This window comes from Megalops cyprinoides, chromosome 4 (genome assembly GCF_013368585.1).
Source record: "Megalops cyprinoides isolate fMegCyp1 chromosome 4, fMegCyp1.pri, whole genome shotgun sequence".
Taxonomy (NCBI): Eukaryota; Metazoa; Chordata; class Actinopteri; order Elopiformes; family Megalopidae; genus Megalops; species Megalops cyprinoides.
Window position 1 is genome coordinate 4,805,615 of NC_050586.1, and position 20,423 is coordinate 4,826,037.

The 20,423-nt window shown below is 43.3% G+C and overlaps 2 protein-coding genes across 5 annotated transcripts in view; both read left to right on the forward strand.

Moving 5' to 3' along the window:
* ralgps1 (Ral GEF with PH domain and SH3 binding motif 1) overlaps positions 1 to 6,477 on the forward strand; it is a 169,528-nt gene extending 163,051 nt beyond the window's left edge. For 3 of the 4 annotated variants that reach the window (XM_036526326.1, XM_036526327.1, XM_036526328.1), the window contains 9 exons: positions 208 to 334; positions 913 to 1,064; positions 1,317 to 1,365; positions 2,263 to 2,343; positions 3,620 to 3,725; positions 4,050 to 4,142; positions 4,954 to 5,059; positions 5,508 to 5,599; positions 6,222 to 6,477. In XM_036526326.1, the coding sequence (XP_036382219.1) occupies positions 208 to 334; positions 913 to 1,064; positions 1,317 to 1,365; positions 2,263 to 2,343; positions 3,620 to 3,725; positions 4,050 to 4,142; positions 4,954 to 5,059; positions 5,508 to 5,599; positions 6,222 to 6,251 (836 nt within the window). In that variant the 3' untranslated portion in view covers positions 6,252 to 6,477. The remainder of the gene's footprint in view (positions 1 to 207; positions 335 to 912; positions 1,065 to 1,316; positions 1,366 to 2,262; positions 2,344 to 3,619; positions 3,726 to 4,049; positions 4,143 to 4,953; positions 5,060 to 5,507; positions 5,600 to 6,221) is intronic. The other variant, XM_036526329.1, reaches the window with a different exon arrangement.
* Positions 6,478 to 12,630: 6,153 nt separating this feature from the next.
* Positions 12,631 to 19,790, forward strand: si:dkey-56i24.1 (glycosyltransferase family 92 protein). The gene is made up of 2 exons (XM_036525960.1): positions 12,631 to 13,387; positions 15,958 to 19,790. Exons 1-2 carry the CDS (start codon positions 13,330 to 13,332, stop codon positions 17,286 to 17,288), a joined length of 1,389 nt encoding a protein of 462 aa, XP_036381853.1. The 5' UTR covers positions 12,631 to 13,329; the 3' UTR covers positions 17,289 to 19,790.
* The last annotated feature ends 633 nt before the right edge of the window (positions 19,791 to 20,423 follow it).

Sequence of the window (20,423 nt, forward strand, 5' to 3'; positions counted from 1 at the left end):
ACATTTCATGAACAGTAACTGGTGTAATAACGGTTATAAGTACACAATTCAAAACTTTGCCTCATTTGTTAAAAACTGTTACAAATTCTCATAAACACATCAGAAGACCCACATTAACAAATTATAATAACCATTGTCACATGTGGCATAGCATACAGCAGGAGCAGAGTGTGCTGAAAGCTTCTGCCCCCCCCCCTCGTTTCCCAGGACCTTCAGAGGTGGCGGCCTCGGTGAGGTATAACCGCCGGCCCACCTGCCCGGACACCTCCGTGGGCGCCCACATGCCCACCCCCCCTCCGTCCCGCCATAGGAAGAGCCACAGCCTGGGCAACAAGTGAGTGCGTTTACCCCCCGCCCCGCCCCGCACCTGCACCCACACCCCCGTCTGAAACACGGTGTCCTGCTACAGGTGTGCTTGGCTCTGGCTTTGCAGTGTTCGAGGCAGCAGTCATATTCCTGAATGTGGCTAGTAATAGCCTCTGAAAAAAGCTGTCATTGTAAGAACAATTGTGAATGACTGTACTGTAAACCGGTTGACTTCAGAAGAATTCATTCTGTGACACCCACTGACCTGGAACAGTATTACAGATGAGTATTTGTATATGCAAGTCCTTTGAATCTCCAGCAGAGGGAGGCAAATTGTCATGTAAGAAACCAGCAGATCAGCTGAGGCATAAATTTGTGCATGTTTCTATCCCTCTCCCTCTCCCTCTCCCTCTCTCTCTCTCTCTCTCCCTCCCTCCCTCTCTTTCTCTCTCCCCCTCCATCCCTCCCTCTCTCTCTCTCTCTCTCTCTCTCCCTCTCTCTCTCTCTCTCTCTCTCTCTCTCTCTCGCTCTCTCTCTCTCTCTCTCTCTCTCTCTCCCTCTCCCTCTCTCCCTCTCTCTCCCCCTCCCTCTCTCTCTCTCTCTCAGCATGATGTGCCAGTTCAGCGTTGTGGAGAGCAAGAGTGCCACCTTCCCCACGGAGAAACCTCGCCACCTGCTGGACGACAGCTTCCTGGAGTCCCACAGTCCAGCACGCAACCACACACACAACTCCGTCTTCACCAACGGCATGTCCCGAGGTGCCCACTCCTCACCTCTGACTCCCCTCCTCTCTGACCTTACACAGGAGATGCCCTGCCTCCCAAGATATAGCTTGGCTGTGTGGATTTCGCTGGCTAGGCTGTTACATTTTTACACCACAAGAGGGCAGCAAATTAAAATCTCAGTGAGAAGCAGAGCGCAGCGAAATAGTGTCCTTGTGTCACTGTTCCTTATGATGTCACGAGCGCGCTGGTGGTCCGTTAACTGCATTCCGTTTTGTCTCTCTGCAGGAAGCAGTGAAAGTTCGTTCAGTGAGGAGCTGTCGTCCGGGGTGGAGAGGTGAATTGTTGCTTTCTCCTCACATTTTCTGTAACACTCTGTCCACATCAGATAAGATTTTGTGACCTTTTTTTTTTAAGGGAGTTTACTGCTAGCTGTTATCAGTCATGACCTCTTCTGAGTAGCCTGACATCTGTGGTGCTTTTAGAGAATGCCTACTAACAGCTACTGAAATGTATGTTATTGGTATGTATATCTTATGCACAACTTGGGTCGCTATCTGTAAGCAGTCAGCTGTGTCTGGATTTTATTTAATTTCATAACAAGGTTTTTGTGTTTGTGTGATGTCATTAACCAGTTGTATTAACATGTTGTGCTCTGTGTGGAAATACTGACAAACCTAACTTGACATCACACATTGCATTTACACCACATGCAAACAGTGTTCACCTGGCAGTTACACAAGGAATTACATGCACACTCCCATTTCATTACAACGATCCGGTTGTAAGCAAAACTTCCTGTTGGACCAAATGTAGGAATCCTTGTTAAGGGGCTAAGGAAACTACAGGGCGTGTAGTTTCCGACCTCCATTTAGCTCTTCCCTTGCTTTAAGTAATGATTTTAAGCAACTATTACATTTGTTTAGTTTGGTATTTCTCCAGTCACAATTTCACAGTTTTTTGCCTATATATCTGGGACTGTGAGTCCTGTGCTTTGCAAATACTGGAAAAAAAAACTCTGAGCAATGAAAATAAGCAGGCAATTAAGGATAATTAAGGATAATTAAGGATAAAGACCCATAGCAGTTAGAAAGAATGCTCTCCTACATCACTCTATATTTGTGCATTATATATAAATACACACAACAGTAGCACCCACAGTGACCGTTACTGCGGGTTGCCATGTTGAGGCCAAGTGCCGCGGTCTCTGACGCTCTGAACTGATGTGTAACAGGGGCCGCATGTATGCCACCCTTGGCCCCAACTGGAGGCTTGCGGCTGGGAATTCTCCTCGCAGCCGGAGCTATATTTGCAGGTACAGTTTGGTGGTGGGCGCGTCCGTCACTGTTTAAAAGGCCGTAGATTTCCCCTGGGGGTATCACCGTTCTTTGCATGCCTCATCGGTCTCTCGCCCCTCTCTCCACCTCATCTCTCCCTCCGTCTGGCCCCCTAGGTCCCCCAGTATCCCACACCTCTCTTTCCAAAGTGTTTCTATGACCCATCCACCTGACCTCTGACCTCTGACCCGCCTCTCTCTCATCACTGCATCACCTGTCGCCACAGAGTCTTCGGAGTGCTGAAGTTGCTCTGATGACTTTGTTCTTTGTGAATTTTAGGAATTCCCAGCATCGGATTTGAACAGGCATTTATGTATACTAAAATACAACCATAGGCAGCTGCAAAGATGATATATAGCCTAATATAGCCTGGATTTCTCTGTGCCTTCAGAATAGGGGCAGCAGACAGAGACTTTGCATCAGCTGTGGGTTACAGTATTGTCGTTACCTCTCTGTCCATTATAGTGCACTGTGCTGTGTCACGGATTCAGTTAGGTAGCAGACATACAACAGACTAGTCTGTGCTAACCTTCACTTTGTTTTGAAATGCTCCTCATTGTAAAAGTGCGAAACTGTTGCCGTTGTGCATCTACAAGCACCCCGGTGTCAGAACAGTAAATCAGACGGGCATGTGTTTGGACGCCTCTGTAATCATTTCACTTCATCCTCGCCGTCCTGCACCACACACCTGCCTTTACCTGGGACTCTCCGTTAGCATGACTCGCATGAGTGGGGCCGCCTTTTCCTGGAAAGATTGCCAGTGCTTTGTGGTGTCTGCAGTGAAGTGTTAATGCAGCGCATATTTGTTTGATCGTTGTTTGCTAGGTGTGGTAAGGCCAGCATACATGTCGGCGTTGTATTACTTGACAGCATGCTAGCGTAAACTAACAGCAGATGTTGCACAGCCTGATGCTACATGTGATGATGATTGAAAAGCGCCTGAAATGGAGACCCTGTACCGTATGCACCACAGGACGGCATTTTTTTTAACCATAGAAACATCTCAGCTGGACACAGACAGATGTGGCAAGTCGAGCCTTATGTTACATTGCATTTTACATCTACATTATTTCGCTCCTCAGACACGCTTACGCAGGAGATCGTCAGCGTGTGCAGCTTCACTGATCCCGTTCAGGTTACGCTGAAATTTAAATCGGGTGTTTGACAGAAGCGCCTCACCTTGGGATCAAACCTGCAACCTCCCACCTGCCCCAGCTCTAACGGGGACGTTCCTGTTCTGTTTGTACCCCCCAGCCCCTCTGGCGCCAGCTCCAGCTACGAGTGCAGCTCTATGGGCAGCGTCACCATGGAGGGCCCCCTTCGGAGGAAGACGCTGTTGAAGGAGGGCAGGAAGCCAACGGTGAGGGGCCATCGGAGCTGTCTGTGTCGGGAGCGCCAGGACACCTCACTCACCCACTGTTCCCTGTATTGGGACCCCTAGATTTGATATTAATGTGTTCTCTGAACTGTTTTGAACTTACATCTTGCGTCTTGCTACTCCGCCGAAAAAGATTAGAAGCACATTTATGTTAATCAAGCTACGCAGTCAAGCTCAAGCAGAAGCATGGCTGTACCCTTATTACTTTTTTTACAGGTGAGGATGATCAGTTGAATTAAAAGCGAAGACTTTAACTTTTTTTTTTCTCTTTTTCCTTGTCTGTATTTCTGTCGTGTCCCCTCTCAGCTGTCTTCCTGGACACGTTACTGGATCGCCCTCTCTGGCTCCACCCTCATCTACTTTGGGGCTAAAGCCCTGCGAGCCTCTGAAAGGAAGCATGTGAGTTGTCACGGTAACCTGAAGGGGGCGATGATGTCACACTCAGACGGTATCAGATTACATGTATTTCGTGATTGCGTGTCACTGCCAGATGCTGAGCGTTGATGGTTGTGTTACACCTATCTGTCTAAGAGGTTGTGGCGCTTACATGTAAATTCAGGTATTTGTCTGCTGCTGCATGCCACATCGTTTCCAAATTCTGAGTGCTGGTCTGCGCGTATACAGACCTGCAATCATTCTACTACACAGAATGCAAGCCCGTATTGGCTTCAGTTTACAAAATGTTTACAATATGTTTACAAATTAATAAAAAAGATTTGCAAAATATAGCGGAAGCAAAGGAAAAATAAGGGACCATAGTAACTGGCAATGTATTAACCTTTTTGGCGATCCCTTTTTCCCATGAGCACTTGAGAATGCAAAGGGAAATTAATGTAAGGTACCCCCCCAAGGCTAATCATTTACTAATTGTGTCACTCATTGTTACTCATTTAATAAATTAATAACCCATTGTCTTAAATTATATGGCCACTGATATGAAAAAAACACCCACTGTAGTCTGGGACTTTTTGCCACAGCTAGTTCCTGGAATAGGTATTTCCTAAGAAAGGAACTTCTGTTGGCTCTTAACAATGTAAACTTCATGTAAAGCAAACACGAAATTAGCAGGAAGGTTTCTGATTGTCCTGCAGGCTGCATGTGTTCGTAAGAGCCTGATGAGGGGGGGGGGCCTTTGCTCAGCCAGCCCTCAGTGAAAGCAAAACAGGAAAATACACTCTACCCATTGTTTCTTGTGTTTATTCTCCCGCAGTATAAGTCAACTCCCTGTAAAAAGATTACCATCACCGGCTGGATGGTGGTGCTGCCCGACGACCCCGAGCATCCCAACATCTTTCAGCTGAACGACCCCGACAAAGGTGAGCCACGCCGCCCCCCCCCCCCTCTGCTGGGGCAGCATATTGCACTGAGGAATGCTCAAACTTCAGTGTGGAGGAGCTTGACAGCAGGATCCGTTTCTGCAGGGCAGGGCTCAGAACAGTGGTTTAGATCACAGTCAGTGAAACGCTACGTGCTGATGCAGGCCTTCACTGTAGACTGAATGTCCGCCTGCCTGTGCTGACAGCACGATTCCCAACCAGTTACTGTGCATCCAGGTTTACTACAAAACTGCTGGGGAAGTCAACAGCTGAAATGCTTGTGAAGTGTGCCAAAAATCCAACTTTTTTTTTTTTTTGTGAACGTGGCTTTGAACAAAATTGGTCTTTAGTTTGATTTTTACAATTTTTAGTGGGAGCATGTAGCAGCAGTTTTAAAAATGCCATCACTGCAGTGATGTCAGGGCTAAGCTGGGTGTGTTTTCTGCAGGTAATGTTTACAAGTTTCAGACCGGATCCAGGTTCTCTGCAATAATATGGCACAAGCACCTGGAGGACGCCTGTAGGAGCAGTAGGCCCCAGGTAGGTGGAACACACCTGCACCTCCTCCCCAAAGACAGAACCACTCCAGCTGCACAGAGAGCTTTACACAGTCACGATGAAACACCTGGAAGCTGCATTCACAAGGTTTCAGGTCCTCAAACCACTCCAGCTGCACAGAGAGCTTTACACAGTCACAATGAAACACCTGGAAGCTGCATTCACAAGGTTTCAGGTCCTCAACAGGACGTTCTTGTGAACGTTTTCCTTTTCTAGAAATCTAAAAGGTTGTGCTAGATTTGCAAGTCCATGTGGGGTGAATTTTTTGGGGACTGGCGTATTGTGTTAAGGTAAAGCGGTTAGACTAAAGGAAAAAAAAAAAAACCCATAAACACGTCTACCTGTGAAAAGGTTTCCATCTTTTTTCCTTGACTGACAGCGTTTGCATGCCCTCTCTGAAACTGCTTCAGTTCTGAAGTCTGGCCTTTAAAATACTAATAGAGTCGGGATGAAACAAAGGACTGATCCCGTCTCGGTCAGACCTCATCTGAGATCAGACCCCTCTGAAGTCTCTCGTTCATCAGCCCCATTCTGGGTGTACAGTGATAAACTGTCTCACGGCAGCATTTGGGGAGCTAACAGTTTGTACCCCTCACCCCCTCAGATACCAGCCAATCTTATGTCCTTTGAGTAGCCGTCGCTGACGTCTTGTGGACATGAAGTGCCAACCCCCCCGGGATGGGAGATGTGAGCACATGCGAAATACAGGGGCCAATCAGAGAACAACGCAGCAGTCTTACACCCCGTCACAGCGGCGGGCTGAGCGGGCGACACCCCCTGGGCGGGGCTTCATGTGTGAAACTGTCAGAGCTCATGGACTCATGCCGCCGAAGGACACAGACACAGCGGTTCTTTTCTTGTTTTTGTTTTTTTTTTTGTTTGGAAACAGCAGGAAAGGGACCGTAAAAAAAAAAAAAAAAAAAAATGCTGCAAAGAGTTGTCGCCTAGCAACCTGCGCATGGAGACTCCTGCCTTGATGATGTCGAAGATTTGTTTGTCTGTTGTTGTTTTTTTTTTTGGTCATGTTCCTTAATGTAAGTGAGGGGGAAAAACGTTAGCCCATGTTGGGTTTTAAATGAAAGAAAAAAAGAAAGATGTGCACAGAAAAAGACTACTGACAGTGTTAAATAAGAGGAAGGCTTTGGAGAAGAGAGCATTAGATATCAGTGTCTTGCGACTGCCACCCTGTCCGCTGGGGGGGGGCGGTATTATAGGTGGCCCCTCCACTACAGCCATACCTGAGAATGCAGCTGTACAAATGCATTTTGGCACCCTAAGAAAAATTTACTTTGACCCAAGCTGAGGCAATACAGGTATGTGAAATACATACTTATAAGGCAAAAAAAATTAAATGAATTAATTACGCTGTTGGCGAGCTGGAGAGGTCCAAAAAAATCCCCATATCTGCACTTTTTAAAATGATTTTACAAATTGATATCAAGGAGTGATGAGGAGTATCATGTTATACCAACACACTCTGATGTGTGTTTTATTGAAGGCACTGAAAACAGTTTCTTTTTCCTGCGTGCTGAAACCGAGATGTGGGGGCCAAGGGTGCAAATTACCTGTGTTTGTCAGCCAGAGTATGTCACTGAAATAAACACAGACTGTGAGCCAAACTCACAGAGGATCAGTATTATCATACAGCAAAGACTTCTCAGCCATAACGTTATCAACTAATGAGATCGCTCCATCACCTTCAAACAGCAATGTGTATGAACACACGCAACACACAGGTTGCGCTGTTCATACATCCATCGAACAACATTTTTGCCTTTCTAATTTTACACCGCGAGGAACACTTCTACCTTTGAATTTCACAACACAGTGTGTCCATAGCGACGCCTCGAGGACAAGGTTATTGCTGTTGTTTATCATTTTAACATTGTTCGTATTGTGAGTGTTATTAATAAAAGTTTGTTCTGCTGAGCCGACGGTGAGATCCAAACGCGAAGACGCTGAGTTTCAGAAGCAGAGAGCGCGGAACGGGGTAAAGCTCTTTCGTGGTGTAATTATTGTACTGTACTAATTGTACCCATTCAAGGAACTGTAAATAAATTACGTGTTTTCCTATTTCAGGTTTATTGCACTGTGGTAGTAAGCACATCTGCACTTGTATATCACATGAAATAGTCCTGAGCCCCCCCCCAAATATCATTATGTATTAGCTAGATATCTGAGTGTGTGTGTATGTGTATATATATATATATATATATATATATATATATATATATATATATATATATATATATATATACACACACACTCAAATGTGTAGAACTATCAATTATATATGTGAAGATGTGCCTACAGAAATTTGTAATGCTAAGATTTCATACAATGTGTGTAAAAAAAAAAAAAAAAAAACACTTGAATTACCTTGATACCGATGTTGACAGAATTGTCCTGTGGTTTGACTTTTATGTACAGCTTTTGTGTTGTGTGGACTTTTAAATCTGTAAATTGAATAGAAACGGTACAGTATTAGTTTTTTTTTTTTTTTTGTAAACCTTAACTTTAAACAGCTGGAAACCTGCTTGTGTGAAGTGTAAGCATTTTAAGCGTGCAGTATCAGGGGATGGGATATCAGGAAAAAAAGTATATCAGAAAGGAAACGTCGTTGTGAAGGTAGAGGGTTGTGGAACTGTATTGTTAAGTGACGTCTCAACATTTTTGTTTCACAGCCATTTCAGAGCGGTTGTCAGCATTGCCGTTTTAGAATAAGTTATCATTTGGCACTGGTGTGAAATCTTAAAAGGAGTTCATATCCAAAAAAAAAAATGTTTTGGATTGGCATTACAGATAACATTGATTACATGTTAGGACCAGCATGTACGTCTGGGCCTCTCAGACACTACTTTTGAAGGCCTGTTCTGGAAAGACAAGGAGATGCAGAAGGCTTCAAAACAATGTGCAGTTTCGTGTTTGCGGAAGGAATCTGAAGGGCACGTCGGTAAGATCTGTCTTCGTTTCTCTGTTTCTGTGTTAAGCGCTAAGATGTTTAAACACTTTTGTGTGGAGCAGCTTTCTGAATGGGATTCCACGCATCAGGATTCACTATATACTGCATACAACCCATACACTTCACTCTGTGCATTTAAAAATTGCTTTACAAAAAAGTGACATTTCCAGGTTAACCAAGATGGACTGTGATAGTATAGGTAAAATTGATGAGCTGTGCCCTCACTACGTGTGACGTTCTGATGAGTTCCCTGTCAGACAAACTCCTGAAAAAAGGTTCCACAAGGAGATCAAGGTTCTCATGGGTAATTTAAAAAAATGTAAAGAAAGAATAAAAGACAAGTAAACACTGGAATTCTCCAAATACAATTTGGTTATGGACTTTTGCTATATTTATTGCAAATGTAACATATTTCCTATTTGTAAATATTTGAGCAGTTTGAAGCAGATAAAAATTTTCCTCTGTTTGCTGATGGTGATTTTGTTGTAACTTTCAGAATGATTTTAGAGTGCCAAAATGCATGGTTGATCCATTCTAAGAAATGACACGGCTTTGTGCTATTTTTCTCAACTGTGCTGAGTACATTTTTATACATTTGATTTTATTTCTCGTAGCAGGAAAAAATGTTGTTCAAGCTGTAACTGCTCCATGAAGTTGTTGCATGTTATGTATGAATATCATCTTTTTCTGGTGTCTGTAGCTGTTGTCTAAATGACAACTACTCACTTCTACTGCCCTGTGAATATTTTGCTAAATTATTTGCTACCTTTGCCTTGTAATAAGTTGCTGTATTTTTTCAGCTTGTAACAACAACACTGTTTCACAAATTAAAACACATTTATGTAGAAAGGTGCTGTGATATTTTTTTGTGAAACCCCAAAAGAGTAAATTGCTCATCTACACAAAGTGAAACGTGTATTTTTGAGTGTCTAACGGCCACACTATTTACTATTTAAAGTAGTGACATTAAGGATCTGTTTTTCCTCTTCTTAGGTGTTAGGATTTTTAATTGTGGTTCTTTGCTTTTTGGCAGAATTGGGTTTTGGCATTGTCCCCTCTATTGTGGCTATGCAAAGTGTGGATACTGTTTTTCATGCAGTTGCCATGACTTCAACTTTATATTCACTTAACCTTAACTTAAGCATTAACAGGTTTTGAAAGAGCACCTTTGAACATTAGAGAAACATTGTACAGTCTTGCCCACTGCCCCCTTTTAGTACAGGTGGTGAGGCATATGACCTTCCCATGTCCTTAAATAACGTATTAAAATGTGCTCCCAAACCAAAACAGGTTTTGTTGGGGTTGTGATTTATGGTGAACAGGAAGGCCTCCACCCCCAATGGTCCAACCACAGAGGTGCTCTCATGCCAACAAGCACCTTCCAGAGAACGGGAATTTAATCACAAGTGGTTTGCTAATCACAAGTGGCTATTGTTGTTAACCAAATTTTAACTGTGCATCTGTAGAAGCAATGGCCTACATTCACTTTTCATGCGTACGTACATGTTTTTGTGTTTAGTGTGCGTACGATCTAAATGACACCAACAAAAACGTTTTGGAATTCATCAGTTTCTTCTCTCTTCTTACTTCTTCTTTCTTCATTCGTTTGTTAACAACCACGAAAGAATTGCACGTCTGCTCCAGACCACGTGCGCAAGCACACAAACTGAGTAGGACCACGTTTTTTTTCTCTTCGGATAAAAGTGTTTAAGTATCTAATTTATAGGTAAACAGAATGACCTTTTTGCAGCTGAAATACTCAAAAACGCGATCCAATGTGAAGTAAACCAAAATGTGCTAACTAATCTAATCCGTACATTTATAGGCCTTCTACTACAACTGACTAACTTGCCAAATTATAACTGCAGATATAACTAATGTCACTACTTTCTATATTGTGGGTAGCGGAGTATACGTGCTGAAAATGTGATTCTGCTTTGAGCGCTTCAATTTAGGGAAACGATCTGACCGATGACGCGGCGGGCAGACGCCACTGGAGGTTGCGTAAAACCACACACGCGCGCTCGCTTGGTGATGAAGCGCAATATCGGTGTGCTAAAGGGCTGACGGATGCGTCTGCGCACAGCTGATGGCGCATTTCCGTACACAACAAATGACGCTGCTCTGCTGTGTCCTTCACAACATGGCTGTGAAAGATGGCATTCGTTCGCCATGAGACAAACATATACATGTACAAATAAAGTTCAAAATTTACGATATTTGTGTGTCATTATTTTTAAACTACAATAACATTTCGTGTAACCCTATATTACATAATTTATTAAACAGAAAAAATGTTTTACATCACATGGTGTTTTGAACAAGCCTGGTAAATAATTAGTTCAATTAGAATAAAACAGAAATATCAATTAAGATGAGTATAAATAGGACCAATCTTCTAGTATGCCTTAACAATCCTAAACCGAAATGCCTGCTCTGCATTCGCTTGTGCTCCTGAGAGAGTGGGAAAGACGGAGAAGAGCTCGCCAAGCGCAAAGAAGACGGCCACGAGTACTCCGACCTTGTTTGGATATACTGGGGCTCACTGACGCGCAGTGCATCCAGCGATTTCATCTCGACCGTGAAGACCATCATCCACCTGAGCAGAGTCCTGGACGAACAGCTTTCCAGCCACCGTAATCACCTGCATTCCCTACCGATCCTCATCAAAATCGCCAGCGTTGTGTCTGTTCTTGCATCAGGGTCGTTTCAGAGGGTGGCTGAATTTTTAATTATGAGTTTTTAATAGTAGGTTACTCAGCATGAGTTCAAGCGTGGACATTGGAACATGCATTTTGTTGCACCTTTTCCTCAATAGCGCGTTTTTATTAATGAATCTCCACACGTCGAACATGTCTTTATACACAGGCCCAGCACCTGTGTCGTTTGGTATATTTATTTTTGGGTTTATGTCATACATAGAAACAAATGTTTTCCTTTGAGGCGATTCGTAATATAGCTCTCCCTTTGCATTTATTTTCAAAATCAGAGTTTGGTTTATGGTTTGAATGGATTTCAATGACATTCACATGGTAAATGCGTAAATCCACGTTCCACGTTTTCCCGACAGCCAAAATGAACGAGGCTGTGACTCCGTCTACTTCTATTTTCAATAAATCACGTTTCTGTCATGAGCCTGCCTTCATTCTGAAGTTAAGCGTTGTGGGCGTGATCAGAGCGTGTAGGGGAGAATACGCGTAACTGAAATGCGCGTAACTGGAGGTGCGCAAAAAAGGACTTACTTACGCGCGAATGGGAGAATACGGCCCAAAGTGAATCATCCAGTTTAATGGCAGCCATTGGCAGTGGTTGAGGTGAATTGCTGCCCCGCCCACCACCCGTCACCCCCTTTGAAGTACTTAAAAGGCATTACATTATGTTATTGTCATTTGGCAGACACTCTCATCCAGAGTGACTTACATACAGTAGGTCCACCTTTTTTTCCACCTTTATCCACAGCTAGATATGTACTGAGGCAATTGTGGGTTAGGTACCTTTCACAAGGGTACAACAGCAGTGCCTCAGCAGGGAACTGAACCAGCAACCTTTGGGTTGCAAGCCCTGCTCCTTACCACTGCACCACATGACTTTATACAAATGCAACCCCCTTACTACTAGTTGCATCCTCTTGTGATGTCACTGTAATAAGTGTTTGGGGGTGGAACAAAATATGATGTGACAGTCTTTAGATGAACCACAAATTAAAATATATCTCCAGAGGGAAGGATCACAAACCACAGTGTGGTCTGTTGTTTGCATTCAGGCATTCTTAGTACTTTGACAGAACCAAAATGGTACTTTTCCACAGAAACGTACTTCCCACAAAATTATCCGCGTAAGTAGTTTATTTTGAAGACCATTAGCAGTCAGACTGAGTCTGAGCAGATGAGTGGATGGGGTTATGAGCCCCTGCAGACCTAGGAAGACAAAAAAAAACAAAAAAACAGAATCACATGTTAGCACTCCCACCTGCAGGATATCCTGTAGCATAACAGACTGTGGATTCACCCTTGTACTAGCAAGTGCTCTGAAAACATGGGCAACCAGGAAACTGTGGTCTCTGGGGGTTTTTTTCACTTCTGTATTTTATGAAATAAACATTCTCAAGCGGGGAGGGGGGTGGCAAGCGGTGGTCTATGCATGGCAGAGCTGGGCGGCACCCTTTGCTTGTACCAGTCAGGCAGCGAATTCTGTGCAGACCTGTTATCTAAAGCTCCACAGGGCACAGGGCAGCAGGCACTGCCAACATTTAGCCAAATGTCAGTGGTCTGGAATATGACACAGCTCAGCAGCGACAGCCATCAGATGCCTCCTGCTCGCGGCACCTCTGCGCCGCTCGGTCAGCGCGCCCTGCCCCCGGTGCCTCTCCGGTGTTATTAGCGGACTGCACTCAAGTTTCTCAGCGTTTCGCTGTCAGCCTGCCCGCGGCGGACTCTCCGGCCGTGTTCAAAGACACATCTACAGGCAATCACCCTAACGCAGGACCACGAGGAGGCAGGCAACACGGAAGAGGAAGATGATGGTTCGCCTTTATCTACCAAACGATGGGTGCAAATACACCTGTATTTGGCCCCACCACAGACCCTAGCAATCATATGGAAAAAGGGCGTTTTTTGTTTTAATCCAGATGGAACGTGCCTTCAATGGGGATGGATTAATACAACAGACGATTGGTGACGTCAAGATCATCCACAGCTCTTTCTTTGACATATGACTCACTCATTTATACCACTGATTGTAGACATCTGCAATGGTTTCGGCTTCTTCGCGATACCGCGTGGATGGTCATATTTCTTCGCAGACTTCAGGTTTGTGTCAGCTAAAAAGATGCCGTTGGTCGAGCTAGGATTGAAATGCGCGATTGTATTACTTATGGGGGGGGGGGGGGGGGGGGGACATTTGTGTTTTTATTTCCCCCTTTTCCTCGTTTGTGGAGTATACAATTACATACTTTAATTATATACTTTAAAACAAATGACTGACTTAAATGAGACTTAATGTGCCTTAAATTCAGGAAATTTCTTTCGAGTACGTTTGTTCCATTACTAATTACTGAAATTATACCGTAAAAGATATTATAACGCAGGGGACATTTTGCACGGTAGGATGTAACGATTACTCTTGAACAGTTATTTGATAAGTGTGTGATGGGCTAGTTTGTAAGGCTACTTCCTTGTCCCGCTAGTTGATAGCTTTTTAAAACGCTGGTATTTTAGGTAGTTGTGGGATAGGATATGTTCACGATGCAAAATGGGTCGGCAATAGGGAATTCCGTAAGGAATTTGTTTCTTTTTCCTAAATTCAACAACTTTAATTCGCAAACTAAGTGGGGAGGTTTAAAAGTTCAGCAAGAAATTGTAATAATAACCAAGTAAATAGGCCTAACCTTTTTAAATCTCACATTTTCAGACAATTGCCATATATATTTAAACTGCGCAGTCCGTATTCTGTTACTTCTTCCGCTTAATTATATTTATCAGGCTTCCTTCTTAGCCAATTGTTTAAACGCCGGTTTTGCTATACTTGGGAAACAAGGTTTTGGAAGCCATCATTAGACAGTCGGATGTGTGGAAACTAGCGTTTGTTAGTGTTATTAGTCATGATTAAAACTCAGTTTAGTTTAGGCAGTGGGAACGTTGTGGTCTCCAGAGGATTAGGCTAAATAGGCCTACTGCTTTCATTTCTGCGTAAACCGTCAGCATCCTGTTTGGCACTCGCGCGAGCTCGAATATGGCTGGTATCCCGCCCATGTTTCATGAAAACTTATTAGACGCAGTTGTACTTGCACTTTGTAAGTCTCCTGAATGACGAAATGTAAATGTAGCCTAATGTAGGCTTATAAATTCGACCATAAATCGGATCAGATATTTCAGATGGGTACTCTTTACGCATAATGGAGAATCAGAATAGTGGGTTTAAAAATGTGTTGTCCTGTGAAGTTATTCCACAACGCAAAACAATTACATGTCGTCACTTTGCAGACGCTATTACCTAGACTTAAAGTGAACAAGTTTCAAATATCAGAAAATACGTTTACCGGTGGAAAACACCTGGGAACACGTAAATCGATTTCCTTATTCACACAATTCAGCTACAGTCCAGCTACATGGTCTAAGAGGCTGACCAATGTCAAAGGAGGAACAGTGTTGGGTTTTATTGCTGTTTATCTAGAGGCTAGATCAGGACAGCGTATACTAAGTGTTTAAGGGAGACGGGGTTGTGTACATCTTATGTTCATGTCACCATTGCGGACCTGATTACGTCTCACAGTCAATACGTTAACGAAGATAACGGATATTGCCTTGGACAATGCAATCTTCCATATATTGACAATAGGGCAAAGAATGAGTGGGGTGTGTCGGAAAAACTGAGAAACACAAGTCAATGTGAATTATCTGTGAACCTTCACTCCGCCCTGCAATGCTCCTTTAATAAAAGATAGGATGGTTTTAGTGCAATTACAGTTTAGTGCAATTTTGGTAATTGTCATTATCAAATCTTAGATTAGTTTGTGTATTGTGAGCTTCCTTCTCTGACTCCGCCCCGTGACGCTCCTTTAAAAAAGGGTAGGATGTTTTTAGTTCATTTACAGCAGGGGTGTCCAAACCTCTCCTGGAGGGCCACTTGTCCTGCATGTTTTAGATCTCTCCCTCCTCCAACACAGCTGATTCAAATGATCAATTCGTTACAAACTCCTGAAGCTACTGAATAACAAACTGATCATTTGAATCAGCTGTGTTGGAGCAGGGAGAGATCTAAAACATGCAGGACAAGTGGCCCTCCAGGAGAGGTTTGGACACTCCTGATTTACAGTTTAGTGCAATTTTGTTGTGCGAAAAAGTCGACATAACTGACCAATAGGAACACTGTGGACATACATAACTGTAGAAACGCCCCATACTCCAGACTGCCAAGAGTTCACAATTTGACATTGTGACATATGACATGACGCAAACCTTGCGTAAAATTCGCATACGTAAGAAACAGTGTGTCTCACATTTTGCAGCGTAAAAACAGATGCTCATGTGACACTAATGTTTCTCGTCACAACTCCTGAACTATCTCCTTACCAAGTATCTCAAATTGTAAATAATGACGCCTTGAAAACACAAATTTCTTAAATCGTCATTATTTCCGTTATGCATAAATACAGTTAAGCACTATCAAAGAATGCAGTATTACAAAACCAGATCGTGCTCTGTTCTGTTCCAGAACCCAGGCTCCCATCAATCAACTCTAATGCAGGCTAAGCTCAAATTCAGCAACTGACTTGTGAATAAAAATCTATGGATACCTCTGGTCTATTAGGATTAACTGACTAAGAGTATTGGAAGCCTTGAAGTATAGATCTCATACGCTGTGCTTGTCTCTACTACAGGTTTCAAGGCCCACAGCTGGATGCACATGGAGACAAAACAGATCATATGCTTCTTGATAATCTTTGTGCTCTTGGCAGTCACATGGTTCACTGGCAGACAATATTCCAGCTCAAACCCTCAAGAACGTTGGCACAGCTCAAACTCTGAAGTACATCAGACTTCATGCCAAGCAAACAAGCAAAGTATAACCCAAATTAAAGATTCGAAACATCTCATGGTTTCGGCTTTCAAAGACCACCGAGAAAATGAGGCAACCCGCATTATCAGCATATTCAAAAGAGATGAACACAAACAACTGTTTTGCATTTTTTACTGTGCCAAAAATTATCAGCGTGCAACTGAGGCAAAAATAGACATGCACAGCGACCATTTTGGATTTCCTTTCGTCACGACAGATGTGCTCTGTGAAGACATTCCAGGCTGCAACGCCAGTCATGTCACTCTGCAGCTGACTCAAGAGGAAGTCCAATGCGAGGACTTCCTGCCAATATGGAATCAAAAAAAGCGGGAGGAAGCCTTCCCGTACAACTTCACTGTCTGCATCTCCAACCTGTTTGGAGAGTACAACAATGTCCTGCAGTTCGTACAGACTGTGGAGGTGTACAGGCTCCTGGGCATTCAGAAGGTGGTCATCTACAACACCAGCTGTGGCCCTGACTTGGAAAAGGTGCTGAACTTCTACATGAAGGAAGGCATCCTGGAAGTTGTTCCATGGCCGATAAACCGATTCCTCAACCCCTCTAGCGGGTGGAACTTTCAACAGCACAAAGGGGATCTCCACTACTACGGTCAGCTGACCACACTGAATGAGTGCATCTACAGGAACATGTACAAGTCCAGGTATGTGCTGCTGAACGACATCGATGAGATCATTGCTCCATACCAGCATGCCAACCTGCCGCTGCTCCTTGAGAGCCTCCAGCACAATCACCCACACGTGGGCGTGTTCGTCATCGAGAACCACATCTTCCCCAAAACGCTCTTTGACCAGAGCGGCCAGTTCAACCGCACCGAGTGGAAACAAGTGCCAGGGATCAACATCCTGGAGCACATCTACAGGGAGCCTGACCGAAAGAATGTTTATAACCCTACCAAGATGATCATCAGCCCCAGGCATGTGGTACAGACGTCCGTGCATTCGGTCCTGAAGAACTACGGGGAGACTTACAGAGTCCCGCCGGACGTCTGTAGGATCGTGCACGTCAGAGTACCCCTTCAAGGGCACCTGACCAAGGAGCAGCTGTTCGTAGACAAAAAGCTCTGGGAATATGAGAAGAATCTCATACCAAATGTAGATAATGTATTGAAAAAATCAGGGATATTGAATTGAGGTGGCAGAAGGGCTTTCACTGTAATTTCCAATATGAACATGGGGTCAGTTTCACTTCTCCCTGATGTCATGTCTTAACTGCTGATGAGAGAGAATTTTTAAATTTTTTCTTACTGAAATTAATTTTATAACTTTTGGGTGGAAGGACACACGAGAACCGCTTAGGTTGTTTTGCTATTAAACAGTCTTTTTTCTTTCAGGCCTACAACCTGCTCTCAGGGAGAAGGAGATAGTGCGAAACAAATAGGACACCTTGTAAGATGGCCACACACCTGTGAAAATTGTTGAAACTTAAAAAAATATATATTACAACCTGCTGCACCAGACTGTGCCTCCTTTTAATTTGTTGAAGCTAAAAGCACCTCAGGAGTTAAGGGTCAGCACCAGAGGCTTCTGATAACACAAGTCCAATAAATGACAAAACAACAGGGGAAAGTTCCAGGTGTTATTTAGGGTTAGGGTTAGGTTTAAGTATAACCAAGCAAAGTGTAACCCCAATTAAAGATTCAAAACATCTCATGGTTTCGGCTTTCAAAGACAGAGAAAATGGAGCAGCCCGCATTATCAGCATATTCCAAAGAGATGAACACCAACAACTCTGCATTTTTGACTGTGCCCAGCATTATCATCACACAACTAAAGCAAGAACAGACATGTAGACAGTGACCATTCTGGATTTCTTTTTGTCATGATGTCAGATGTGGTCTGTAAAAATGTTCCAGAATGCAATGCCAGTCAGTTACTCAAGTGCAAGTGACTCAAGAGGTGAAGAAAACAAGGAAGTTTCTCCAGGCAGTCAAACATTCCGACAATAATTCTCTAACAAGTTTCATTGACAACAATGCAGGGGCCATTTCTGAGCTCTGCTCATATAATTAATTAACTGCACAAATCCTGATGACAAACATCTTTTTTTTTCAACATGAATACTTCTCCAGTCAAGGACAGTCAGAAAAGGGAGAATGAACTATTGCCAAGAGTTCCTCCATCTCAAAAGAAGAATGAGATGCTGCCATTGCTAATGGTGGGCAGCAGTCTTGTACACTCGTAAGGAGCAGGGCTCATATCCAAAAGGCTGCTGGTTGGATTCCCCGCTGGGGCATTATTCTTGTACCTTTGGCCAAGGTACTTAACCCGCAGTTGACTCTAGTCTAGCTCTCCAAGATCAAGAATGTACACTGGACACTATTGCATCAGCAGTCAGCGGCGCTGTTGACTCCATCTTGACTCCTGGACTTTGATGCAACAGTCTGATACGACAGTGAAGGAATTACAGCTCAAACTGTCACGTACATCAGACTTCATGCTAAGCATATTCCAATGAGTATAACCCCAATAAAACATTCAGTACATCTTATGATATCTGCCTTCAAAGACCACAAAGGAAATGGAGCAATCTGCGTTATCAGAATCATCAAAAAGGCGAACACCACCATTTGCAGTTTAGATTTTTTGTTTTTCGTTTTTATTGCGCCTATCATTATCATCATGTAATGATAAAATACAAGCCGATATACAGCAGGCTAATAAAACAGTGAAGGAACTGACTGCTTAGCATGGGTGTCACGCTAAGGTTGTTGAACTACCCAAAAAGTCAGAGACACGGAGGACAGGCGCCGGAGAAATAATGTGCAACTGGTTGGACTGCTGATCTCCTGGAGCCGATTCCCTCCCTGGCCAGCGGGCACATTGAAATTGACCGCAGCCATTGCGTTTACAGTGGGAGAGAAGCCCATAACAGCAGACGTCCCCTGTAGACTCACCTTTAACTTACTTGTGTCCTTGAGATGGGCATTCGACAGCCTGTTCCTTTCAAATGGGACAGTCATACAGCGGCTCCTTTCTTGGTTTGTATTTTTTGGGGACACTGGAGTTGGCTGCTTGGATTGAAGAAGTATTCACATGAATTTTGTTAGGCTTGATGTGTTTCTACACTCCTTGGCCAATTACTGTCATATTTGTTCAAAAGTGGACACGGGGTGTTCTATGTTGTATGGGCATTTCTCCACTGATACTGAGTTGGTTGTATACCTAAATTGAACAGCAAATCTTGTCTTTTCTACTACATGTTGGGATACACTGTGATGAATATTGATATGGTTTATTTGTTCTGGCCATTAGCTGTATGCACTGATTAAGGGTTATATCTTTGTATGGGATGGAGTCATGAATCAACTATTGTTTATGCTTTTGCAGAACTGTAGTATCACTTCCTCAGGTTTGCCTTTCTTTTATATGTATTTTCTTTTTTATTCCTATCATGCAAGTGACAAAAGATTATTTCAGATTTGATTTTTATGGTTACGGGTACCTTGATGCTATGCCAGAGAGTTTCAGCAGACTTTCTGTACACTTGACCTACACTTACTTTAGTGATCTTAGTTGTGTGATATAATATGTAATCTGAACATCCTTTGTTTAAATGTTAATGGACTTAACTTTGCTGTGAAACAAATGCAGATTTTAGAATATCTCCGTAATAAAGGTGTCTCTGTGGCCTTGGTGCAGGAGATGCGTTTGAAGTAATTCAGCATCAATTGCTTCCAGAACAAACCGTCTAACCCTCTGTGTGCTGTTTTCACTTGATGCAGACGGGAAGGCTGTTATGTATGGGCTGTCTTTTTAACATTTTGGTACTGGAGAAGAAGTGTTTATGTCAATGGTTAAGACTCTATATGATGTAACTTGTTCTGCGGTGCTGACAGCCAATGTCACATCCCCCTCATTCCAATTAGAATGTGGATCGAGACAAGGCTGTCCACTTTCCCCAGTCTTGTTCTGTTTATCGTGAGAATCAGCAGAACAAGCAAGTAGACAGTCTGTGATGTGCCCTGTGAAACCTCTCCTTATATGCAGACAATATTCTTTTGTTGTTGTTGCTGGACAACATTGATACCTCCGGCCCACTGGTATTTTTAGAGAGATTTTAGTTAAATGTCAACATATAAGATAAATGGGTCTAAATCAACTTTAATGCACCTCAGTGCCTTCGCCTAGAAATGTTTCTTTTTAATGAAGACACTTAAAAGACTTTCACTTACTGTACCTTGGTGTGACCAACCATCCAAGCATCCCCAAGGCTATTAAGGACAACAACTCTGACAAGGCCTTGAGTAGAATGCAGATACTCAAAGA